Raw genomic sequence first — 12288 nt, forward strand, 5'->3', positions numbered from 1 at the left:
AGACCCATCTGTGTGGCAGAAATCGCTCTGGATTCCTTCCTGACCTCCTGTCCTTAAGACTGCAGTTTCCTTCTTAGTTTTAGTAAATACAAAGAAAGCATTTCATCATATGGGACCAAGCTGGAGATCAGGCCCCCAAGTGCCAACATTATGAGAAAGCCTATAAGCAGCATGGCTTTCAAAGACAGGTCCTCTTGCTGTAGAGTAGGAACCACCAAGGGAAGTGGGAGGGGTAAGGGGTGCAGCAATAGAGCAGAAGGAAGGGCACAACGCACCGGAAGAAACCCATCTCCAGCCCCCGCAGTTTGGGGCTTATTCTACAGCAGTCTAACTGGGCAGAAGCAAGGCAAGCTGAAGGAAAAAAAGGTTAAGAGAAGCTGCATTCTAAGGGCTCTGAATAACCAAGATTTACTATTATATCATAACCAAGGATTTATTCCACAATATAAACTGCAACATTTGATACAAGCTACCCCCCCCTCCCCGAGGGAAAAAAAGAAAGCGAAAATACAGCTGTGGCAATTACTTACAGAGCTGTCTCCCTTCTATATCACTAGTCCATCAGTGACACTAGAACCTAAACGTCTGCGTCCCATACATTAACCCAATGCTAAAGCACACCACACTGTTCAGAACGTTTTTAATTCCAGCCACTGAAACCAGACATAGAAGTTATTGCTCAGATAAATAAACCTAATCTATGGGGAGGAGAAGGAAGGGAAAAGGCGGGAGTCAGAGAGCAGAGCAAAACAAAAACAAAAACCCCAAAGTGAAAAACCAAAAGTTCCCCCCAAATGGTAACAGAGTAAACAGGAGAGATTCCTCAAAAGAGGATTTACTGGAATTTCTGATGCCCCTCTGGGCACTGAAGCCAAGCTGGACTCTTAAGCCGGTAAATCCCAGAAAGAGGTATGACTTTAATGCTGTCCATGAAAAGGTGCCAGCTTCACTTCCTTCTAAGTTGGTGGAAACCCCTGCAAAAAACAGTCAGCATTCAGACCTCAACAACCACAAATAGCTCTTAAGGGAAAAATACAAAAAGTGTCAAAAAAAATTTTTTTGTTAGTTTTTTTCTTTTTTCTTTTTTTTTTTTCAAACAGTTCTGGAAAAATGATCCCATGAAGAATAGAAATAGCACCGTTTACAGGCTGGCTCTAATACCAGTCCTGCAGCTTTGCTGAGAAATTGCAGAAATCTTCTCGGAGTCCTGAATTACATAAGTGGGGGGTTTGTTTTTGTATTGTTTTGTTTTTTTACTTTCGGTTCGGTGCGTCCTTCACAGTACAGCGCACACAGATGTAGTCTTCCTTCTCTGCCATCTCTGGAGAAACACCAACACAGACCTGATGAAACCACTGATTGCAGCTGCCATCACACTGGACCCAGTCCACCTAGTTACAAAGAGCAGGGAGATGGGATTTTCAGAGGGGAAAATGAGTTTCAAAAATGGGCGGGCCAGCGGGCCAGGTTCAGTAGATCTAGACTGTTTCTAACTAACCCGCCAATATCCCACCACTGGGATGTCTGGCACAACAGTTAAGCCATATGTACCGTAGCTGGACCACTAGCCAGAACCAAGTCAAAGCCATTCTTCAAGTTGCGACTGCTTTGGGGTTAAAACAGTGCTTCCCTGTGGTGGGTAAGCATTTAAAAGCAATACGACAGCATCCCTCCCACCTTCTGAGCACCTGGATGGTGAAAGCTGGAAGAGGAGGCAAGAAAAGGAAAAAGGGAAGAGGCAAGAGTTTCTTCGAGAAAAGGGAGGAGACCCAGTTACGATGGTAAGAGCAGAGAAATCAGTAGGGGTAGGGAGGAGCCATCGACTTCGATCAGCTCCAAGCAGATAAGCAGAAGAGAGAGAGACCCGGCGAGGTCTAGTTTACAGGGTGTCTGAGTTAGGGGGTAGGTAGCACGTCCTCTATGGCCCAAACCTCACTGACCTCATCTCCTTCTGGCTGTAGGCAGCTCACGGCCGGGCAGATGGCATCTTCATCCTCAGAATCCTCTTGCTCCGAGTAGGATGTATCTGAGGGCAGGGACTGAGTCTCAGTGGGACGGGCCAATTCGTAGCTCCGCTCTTTCTCTTGTTTGAGGTTGTTCATGTCCTTGGAGTGGCTCAGTTTGATTTTCTTCTTTTTAGGGGTCCGGGTTTTTTTAATTCGCTCCCGTCGCTCAACAGACAAACCCTCTCTTTCCAGTCGTCTCTTCAATTTTCTCTCAAGATTTCCAATTCCATCTCGCTTCCCCCGGCAGCAGTCATTCTGGGAAAATGTGAAGTCAAAATTAGTTTTATGATTTCCCAACTAATCCCCCCTTTAGTATTTGTACTAAAATAAAGCTAACTACTATGGCTAGAAATAACTGTATACTGGAACCCCATAAGTAATAACCAAATATTTGGACCGCCTCCCTAATAAAATCAGGGTAGTTTGACTTTACTTTCTCCTATTTGTAATCTGCTAATCAGCCAGTAAAATCAAAGTAAAAGAAGGTTATCAAAACAATAAACAGTTGGTTAAATCGTCCCTGAATAATCAAGAGATTTCGGTAAAAATTTTTGTTTACTTTATATTTATATTTTATATATTCAAATATGCACATTTATCCTGTTTTTGGAATACAAATTTCTTAATGAACATAAAGTTCAGATAAATACTCTACTGAAACAGTATGGCATCTTCAACTTATCATGTTGGAGAATTGCCTAAAGCTGTAAGAGATTAAGTAGTCACAAACCAAATTTAAATCACTTTGAAAGGATAAATACTATGCATGTAGCCTCAATTACAAGTTTTATTTTTAAAACACAGATTTCAGGGGGAAATCTTCTATATAACTGAGCCAACATGGTAGATACTACCTTTTAATACAAACAGGCTCCCTTATTCTAGGTATAGTCAGTAAATAATTTTAATTTTTGCCTGGATCCCCAACCCACCTCCCCCTTTAAAAAAAAAAAAAAGCCATCTCCATCCTCTATGGATCTCTTGAAATTGCCATACTAGTGTGTCCATCCCAACAGTATGTTTCCTTGGACGCTTCTTAAGGGGCAACACTATTGGAATACTAGTAAGAAAAATAATACACAAATATTCTCGATAAAAGAACTGAAAGGAACATCTCTATTCTACAAAGCTGTAGAGGGTACACAATAGGTGGAATCAGCCCACTAGAACAATGTGTCAAGCCCAAGGGTTCTTAAGCTGGGGTCCATGGATAGAGGTCAAGGGGCTGGTGAAATTCGATGGGAAAAAAAAAATCTTAATTTTCACCAAGCTCTAACTGAATTGAAGCAGTTTCTTCAACTGCTTAAAAACACTGCTCTGGGAAGGAGTACCAGGGTGGCCACCAGATTTCCAAAAGAACCCCTAGTCTAACCTCAATTACAGATTCCAGATTAACTAGCAGAATGAAAAACAAGTTTACACAACTATATCCAGCCACACACAGCCCTTCTCCAAGTTGCATGTCTTTGTGCCAAAGGCCCTTTTTAAGCTACACACATAAAAAAAAAGAGAGGAGGAAGCAAAGAAAAAGAGAGAGGGAGAGACAGTCTATACTCAGGTCCAAAGATGTTAAAAGATGTGTCCCAAGTCACAGAGTGAGTCAATGGTAGAAGCAGGACCCCATAACTGATACTGTAAAGTCCTCAGCTGGCTCCAAATGCCACCCCTGGCCTTCACTTATGGCCCAACTCCCATTCAGAGAAGTCCCTCTTCTGGTATGTAAGTAGGATAGACCTGCTAGTAGTTACAGAAAAGGTAAAGGACACAGAGCTTATCTCCCTCCAGCCTGATTCTTGCCTTCTCACTGGTGAGTCCAACAGGTGAACCTCGGTCAGGGGGCTGAGCAGGGCTTGGCTTGGTGAGTAAAGTCTGGTAGATTTCTTGAATCTCAGGTAGAGACACCTGGAGCAACTGGGCTTCTGTCAGCAGTTCATCCACATCAGAACTGATACCTATAAAAGATCAGAGAAAATAAATTTCTTATCTTGCTTATTCTTGACTTTTCCTCCAAAACTGACTGCTCCTTCAGAAAAGACTAGATTCTGTAGCCTCACATTATTTCTTAATATGCTGAAGCTGGCAGACCCAGATCTGCATAATCTAAACTAGTAAAGAAGCCAAGCTATCAGAAAATACTATAAAAGTCCCAGTCCGTGGGTAAGGAACAGGATTCTAACAAGTGTTCCAGACATTTGGAAAATTAACATCATTTTGAGAAAATGGAGATCACAAAGTTGTGAATCACAAACTAACCACTACAACATTCCAAAAAGGAATTAATAAAAAAGTTTCTTTTCCAGAACTCCTTTGCATTTTAAAGGAACAATAAACTTCAGTTAAGACTCTAAAATCAAATAGGTTAAGGTCTTTTAATTAGGCAACTGGTTAACAGCACCAGAAACATAAGATAGGACTGCTTGTAACTCCTCTATCCCAAACCCCAAAATGAATGGGAGTATACAAACCATGGAGGGGGATGCAACTTCGTCCGGTTGAAAAGGGAGAGTGTAAGTAGGAGGTTCTGTTGTCCCAGTCATGGGGCAGAGAAAAGGACATTGCACCAATTGTCTGTGAAACCTAATAGGAGGAAAACATTTTGTAACAAGACTTTCCTAGCACAGAAATAATTTCTTACAGGCCCAGAGATGGAGCCGGATCAGGTTGTCAGACAAAAGGGAAACACAATGACTTGGTTGCCCCAAACTGACTGTCTTTGTCACTTATAAAATTGGGATCATCTGGCTTTTTCAATCTGAGCAAACTGGTTCAGATATCACTAAATGGATTAGGCCTTTAATCTTCCTGGTTTTACTAAAACCTGTTTATGTAACTAACTCGACAGCAGTTAAACTGTCAAAACAAAAGGTCATTTTTCTTTATGGGACAGATATAAACTAATCAACTCTTATGGTATACAAACTAAAGATGTCAATTAAAAATGCCACTTTACCACAGCGGTAATTAGATTTACTGAGAAAGATAATGTGGACATACTTTGACACAACATTTTTTAAATTACTTAATGGCATTTATCCTAAAAGTAGTCATAGCCAAGGGAGCGGGATAAAGATTTGGCCACAAAATAACTTGAAGCCACCCTACCTGTAATCCTCCTTTCTTGGTTGTTTTGTTTTGTTTTTGCTTTTTGAAGGGGGGAGGGGAGGGCAACTGGGGTTAAGTGACTTGCCCAAGGTCACACAGCTATTTAAGTGTCTGAGGCCTCAGGTCCTCCTGACTCCAGGGCCAGTGCTCTATTCACTGTCCCACCTAACTGCCACCTTACTTGTAAAAAATGTAAACTCTTTAGTATATCCCCAAGAAATTGATGAGAAATCCAGGGAACTAAATGGTCATGGGAAATCATCCTTGGGGAAAGGGCACATACTCAGATACTGTCAAAATGAACTCGGGGACAACTTGAAAGAAACTGCTAAAGAACAATTTGGGGATGTCTTTTTATGTCCACCTATATAATAGGAAAAAAAATCTTTTCTATTATTAGTGCCATGCTTTTCGCAAAATGCCACCAGGAGCATCAAATGTCTTCACCTCTGCTCTCAGATAAATGGATTAAGACAACAGCACCAATGTGTGTTTTTATCTTTAAGAGATGGCTCCCTGGGAGTAGAAAAAAGTAAGGATACAGGAAGAAATTTTGGCAATATATAAAAACCTACTTGAAAAAAGAAATCTTGTATAAAGAGAAAAAATATACAGACTAATCAATTTCTATGCAAACTAATAGGGAGTCATTTGAAAATTTACTTTTCATTAGCAGAAAACTTGAGACTGCTCTAGAAGAAAGAATGAAGATCAGTCTACAGAAAACTGCCTCACAGAAGCAGATGAATCCACAGCCACATGGATGAGCATATGCTTCAGGAAACAGACAAAACCAATGCCCTAAAAGAATTTCTTTGAGAAGGGAAGGCAGCAGCAGCAGCACACTGAGAACACACAACACACAAGTGTGATCCTGAAGATGATGCTCCAGTAGCTGGGGGAGCACCCCAGCGACCTACATGGAAGTCATAAGGGCTTGCCAGATTCTGAAAACCAAAGTCTGAGCCTACCTTATTTGTCTCTGGCACCTGGCCTGTCGAGGTCTGCCATCTGCTGTACAACAGTCCTGACCCTGCTCGGTCTAGTACCAATTTTAGGCTCCCTGAAGAAAGCATCTGCTGTGCTCTATGCTGCCAGTTCACGGTTCTTTCAATCATATACCGAAGAGCATCTCCTTCAGGAAGGCGAACACGGATGCGCTGAAGGGAGGCCAAAAGGGGCAGAATTTTCTCTAATGGGGGTTTCTCAGATCTCCGACAATATGGACAGAGCCAGACGCGGGGACCTTGCAAGATGCTGGGCACAGCCACACAGCCCGTGTGGAAGGCATCTCGGCAGAGTTCACACTGAATCATAGGTGCAGCTGGGGATTTCTGACATAAACAGATTTTGATTTCTAAGTCTTGGTTGGATGACAGTAGCTTCCCTTCATTAGCTGCTCTCAGGGACTGCAAGGCCTCCATTTCCTTTAGCCGAGCTTCACCAAGTGTTGCCATCTGAAAGGAGATTACCACTGAAGCTTTAACATCAGGGCAGGGAGATTCCTGCTTCCCAAACCCACAAACCTCCCAAAGTTAGATGCTCCTGGAAGACTTTTATGTTATATTACTGTTCACATATTAATCCCTACTGTTTGTTTCCTTTGCCTTCTCACCTTCTAAAAATCCCCAAATCCCACAACATAAATTCAAGTTCACTTCTTATCCTACACCATGAAGCCGCAAACACTATGTCAATATAAAATGTGGTATTTACAAACACACAAGTCATAATTTGTTTTCAAAGTTTCATTTGTCCCATGTATCTGATTGAGATAAGCTTCTAGGAAATCTTCTATCACTTGCTTTAAGTGTCTCTTAAAATACTTAAATAAAACCAGTCCTTTCCGGTTTTAGATAAACTTTTTATCTTGTTCAGCATAAATAAGCTTAGTTGTTATACAATGGCACTTTTTTTTAAATTGCCCATTCCATCACAATGTTTCAGTCCTCTCTTTTAGCTCCTAGACTACAAGAAAATCCTATTATGAGTGAAGTCATTCCATTGGTCTTTAAAAAACCAACTAACTTTGCAGTACTGCCTAGACACTTTTCTGAGCTCTTACTGCCGATTACAAGTGATGATTTGAAAACCAGGTTTTTGTATCTGCTTAATAGTAGTTAAACTCGATTTTTCAACTAAGATTTAATTGAATATTTTTAACTCTTCATGTCCTAAAAGACTGTACCTCTCACTCAAAAATAAAGATTGTAGCTCGTGGGATAAGTAAGTCATCATTCCTCCAATGATTCCAATCTCTATTCCAGTACGCCATTAAAAGGGGAATCTACACAATCAACAAGATTCCAATGACTGTAATCAACCCTAAGTCTGAGAAAATTATCCACTAAGTGTGATCAGTGAATCCTCAGATCAATGAAATTATTCAGTTCCTTTGTGGACTGGGAAAAGGGTACCAAGTGTCTGAAACAGGTGATAGGCTAGAAATCAGAAGTTAACATTTAATCTATCACTAGAATCATAAAACTAAAACATCCCCAAGAAATCCAGATCCAAGTTGAAACTGTTTTTTTTTAATGACAATATAATCTAAAGACCATATCATATCCATAACAGTCTTCCAAAAGCACTCTCCAGACACACTCATATGTCTTCCCAATATTTCTACAAGAGATAAAAATCCTTTCACTGGAGAAGTGGGGAACTCTGGGTGAGAAATGACATACCGCTGAAGCTGTCTCTTTACTTTCAGTCAAGGCTCTTTCAAGGTCACTCAGACTTTCCAGTCTTGTGCTTTTTTTCTTTCCACTTGGAATAGGTTCTTTTAACTTTCTCTGCTTTCTCTTCAGCCCCATTGCACCCACATCACACCGGGGACAAAGAACCTAATATGAATCCAAAGGAAAATGTTTCAAAATGCAACCGCCATCAGGGAAACACAAAGGGAAGAAAAGAGGCAAAAACCTAAGTCTAGATGTTGAGCCTTTAATTGGGGTCTATGATCCACCAAGGCATCTATGGATAAATTGCAGGGAGGATAGGTGAACTTGGAAGGGTAAAAAAAAAAAATTAGATCTTCATTTTCAATCACTAGTAACCAAAATTATCATTTCTTTCAATTACTTAAAAACATTATTCTGAAAAAGGATCCAAAATAGGCTTCACCAGAATGGAAGAAGGGTACCATGACATGAGAAAAGAAAGGCTGAGAGACTGTAAGCCCACAGAAAGAGTTAGATAATGTCTAAAAAGTGCATTCCTAATTTCCTTTGTAGATGAAGATGTCTATGGCCAGAGTGACCTGATTCATCACATATATGAAATTCATTCAACTAATTGTATTTTGATCCTTAAGTCAATCAATAAATAATTACTTGGAAAAGGAAGTGTACAATATCTGAATGAGGTGACAGCTCATCAAAATTACAAAAGCAAGCCTTCCTTCCCTCCCCTAGGAATGCATCCCCAAATCAAACCATCTTTAGTAGTAAGAAGGACACACCATTGAGCTTGGTCAGCCAGAAAGTCAAGAACACAGAGAGTCCTGGGCACATCCCAACCTCTCAGTGACCCAAGCAACTGTCTTGTGAGATTGTAGAAGCTAGAAAATAGTCTCCAGTTCAAATAGGCAGATGGAATCTCCTCACCAAAAGCTTTCTATACAAATGAAAGCACAGATCTGGAGAAAATCAATAAATAGCAAGAAAAATATAGAAACTATGGCAATCTAGAGAAAATCATTCACAGGTATTCTGATAAAAATGATTTTCTGGAGAAGCTAGCTCAGGTATTAATAGAACAAGATCAAACTGAAGATCAAATGACTAAATACCAATTACATTTATATGGTGAAACAGAGTATTTCCTTAATCAAACTAGTATCCTAGACCTGGTCAGCAAGTATATTTTGTAACCTGTTCAGTGTAAATTCTACATCTGTACTAGGAAAAAAAACAACACACAACTTACACATCAGACACAAGTCAATAATGATGACTTTATATATGAATAGCAATACATTTTATTGAGCCAGCAGAGACACAAGTTGGCTGGCTTCAAGTTATCTTACCTCTAAGAGAGAGTATGGAGAATTTTCCATAAGAAAGGTATTGGCTGCACATTCTTTCCAAGACTGAACCTCAGCCACTAGGGATTCTAGTCTTGGCAAAGAATTCAGATGCACAGGGATAGATCGGCCTCGTGAAACAAGTTCCATTAGTGTGTCTAACACTGGTACTCGTCCTCCAGCCTAACAGAATGAAAAAAATAGCTGATATTAAAACACAAGATTTTCAAGCAAGAGGGCTTTGTTTTGTTGTTGTTTTCCAGTTTATTGATCTGATTGGGAACATAACCAAACAAAATGAAGTAGCTACAAAGCCCAGGACTCTTATCAGCTGAACCACCCAGCTGTCCCAGAGTGCACATGAATAATACAAAGTGGTTTAACAAAAATTTTATTTTAATTCCAGAAATTTAAAGTATGTGGTCTAATCTTGTACAAAGAGCCCACATGAAAATAAAAACATAATTTTTACTACTAGATGTTTGGGACATGTTCAGTAATCTCTAGTGACTTAAGAGTGGTTTCCACTATCACATGGGGTACACTAGCAGCAAATGTTTTTTGCCTTTATCATCCTTAGAGAAACTGTTGATTCATACTTATCCCAACCAGTCAAGACCCCTTTGAAATTTGCCTGTGCTCCACAGAATCATTAGCATACCTTTTTAAAACTACCATTTTGCAATTAAACCTCAACAGCTAGAAAGGTAATCTTAGCAAAGGAATTCATACATACTCAGACAGAGCAGTTTCATGACAAACTGCATGTTTTCAGAATTTTTCAATGTACTTAATTGGTTGTGCTATGGAATTTTTTCTTTTGTCTTTAAAAATATTATTAGTTACATGAAAGGTGGAATTTTGAGGAAAACTATGATAGTAAAAAAAACATAATACAGCAATAAAAACTTTATTTTAAAAAAAGAAGTTTCATGAAATAAATATAATCTTTATCATTTCCTCATTTAGCATCATGTCCTCTTCTGTGAACATCTAAATAATAAATTCAACGCAGAACCCAATGGTTTCTTGTTTGTGTTACTCAAAAACCTTCCAGATATGACCATGAATGAAATCAATGGCCTTAGGATAAGATTGTGTGCTTCCCTTTAAAGACTCAGTTTCTAAGACCAGTTAATGAAAAATGCATTTTTAAAGTCAGCAGAACGTTCTGGGTGACATTTACAGAAAGAGTTCTGGCTGATGGCTAAAGACACACAGAAAAGAGCATGATACATAGTGGCAATGATTCTAAAGGGTTTTAAGGTTTGCAAAGAGCTTTCCTCAAAATAATCAAGTGAGACAATTAAATACACTCAATCCTTAATATTTGCATATTTAATTTTCCTGACTTCAAGTGTTATTAGTAACCTCATTTTCACTTCAGCATTGGGTAACCAGGCAGAATGGTGAATATGAGCAGTAGAGGTATGATGTGGGCAAGTTTTTTATCTGCAGAAGGAGGAAAGAATTTATAAAAGTGTTCATGAATCCACTCGAGAAAGTGCTGAAGTAAATTCTCAAATGGAAAATGAGAGAATTGGAAAAATGGAGAAAGCAGCTAAATTTGTAGGTAAATGAAATGGTGGTTTTCCTCACTTGCATCCCACCCCCCAACGATGCTGCTGGGATCATAAGCATCCCAGAACAGCCAAGCCCACCCCCACTGCATCTGGTCCCCAGAGTTGACCTAGAAGCTCAGACTGGGGACCAGGGACTCACCCCAAGGCATGTGCTTTTTATCATGGAATAGTTCAACCACAAAATTTAAAGGAATTAGAAAGAGCAGGCTGCCCTTTTCCCTTTTTTACTTTGGGGTCTCCTGGCATCTCCATCCCTGGCCTTTCCTATCCCATACAATGTTGGCTCTCCTATCCCCAACATTCTTTGGGTTATTTCATGATTACTGTGTTAGGAAACATACATATTATCAGAATTAATATTTTGTTATAAAGAACTATATATAGAAAATGTATTTTCAGCAACGTCTAGTGAAAAATTAGGGTTTTTAGTAGTCATAGGAACCTACCTTATTTCCCATAGCTTCAATGTATCAACATTGACATTTTTTACTTTTGTACATATTCTAGGAATGTTACCCAAGCAAAAGTTGAGAACTGACTTACTACTATTCCCATTTTACAAATTATGAAACTGAGCTACAGAAACATTCAGAATTTACTCATGAACGCACAGTCACTAGTTTATTAAACCCTAGACCCGTGATATGAACTGGACTTCAAGCTTAGGGTTCTTATTGTTCAGTCATTTCAATCACATCCAACCCCGTTTGGGATTTTCTGGGCAAAGACACTATAGAGTATTTTGTCATTTCCTGCTCCAGCTCATTTTACAGATGAGGAAATTAAAGCAAATCATTAAGTCACTTGCCCAGGGTCACACACCCAGTCTGAGGCCATATTTTACCTTAGGAAGATGAAGCCTGGGCCTCTACCCACTCCGCCCCCTAGCTGCCCATAAAAGAAAAACATGTGGCCCATTCAGGGATCAAACCCATGACCTTGGCATTATTGGCACCAACTGAGCTAACAGGACCCACTCTAGTGCCGAAAATGTGTTTCCAAGAAAAGAACAGTCAACCATAGCACTCATACTTCCTTGGGAAGGGCTGAAGTTAGTAAAAATGCATCTACACAAAAACAAGTCATTCTGTACAAAGGTAGTTATAAGACATGGAAACAAATTTTAAAGATTTGGTGTATCAGCAAAGAATATCTGTGTTTTCAGAGGTCAAAATAAGGCAGATAACTATGAAATGCTGAAATTGAGATCTAAAAATAATACAATTTGAAAATTGTCCATTTTCAACATAACTGCCATAGTTCTGTTCAGCTGTAGTACCATCACTATATCCACCCAAAGATAAATACCTAGAACTCAAAACTACGTAGTTTTCTTGAAGGAGTCACACTAAAGAGTATCCTCAAGGGTAAACTAGACATCCATAAAGGTCATACTAATAGCCATGCTTTTAGTGCTCTAGGCATTTTGTCTGTTGAGTTAAACTTACTAGGTTTACCCCCTTACAAACTCTTTAAGACTGAGAAAAATCTAAGCAATAAGCAATAAATTCAAAATTGCTAGTCATAAATTAAATTCTGTTCTCTTACAAAGTCTTAAGATGCATTGTAT

At 39.4% G+C, this 12288-nt stretch overlaps 1 protein-coding gene across 2 annotated transcripts in view; it reads right to left on the minus strand.

Annotated features, from left to right (window-relative positions):
- Window positions 1–623: 623 nt before the first annotated feature.
- The window catches only part of KDM5B (lysine demethylase 5B), a 70845-nt gene continuing 59180 nt past the window's right edge, over window positions 624–12288 (minus strand). For both annotated transcript variants that reach the window (XM_069074585.1, XM_069074586.1), the window contains 7 exons: window positions 9139–9318; window positions 7796–7954; window positions 6080–6565; window positions 4472–4583; window positions 3804–3958; window positions 1941–2261; window positions 624–1391 (listed from right to left, as the gene is read on the minus strand). In XM_069074585.1, coding sequence (XP_068930686.1) covers window positions 1254–1391; window positions 1941–2261; window positions 3804–3958; window positions 4472–4583; window positions 6080–6565; window positions 7796–7954; window positions 9139–9318 — 1551 coding nt within the window. In that variant the 3' untranslated portion in view covers window positions 624–1253. The remainder of the gene's footprint in view (window positions 1392–1940; window positions 2262–3803; window positions 3959–4471; window positions 4584–6079; window positions 6566–7795; window positions 7955–9138; window positions 9319–12288) is intronic.

This window comes from Petaurus breviceps, unplaced genomic scaffold, assembly GCF_028583685.1.
Source record: "Petaurus breviceps papuanus isolate PSGF00001 unplaced genomic scaffold, PetGlider_PUasm1.0 90895, whole genome shotgun sequence".
NCBI lineage: Eukaryota > Metazoa > Chordata > Mammalia > Diprotodontia > Petauridae > Petaurus > Petaurus breviceps.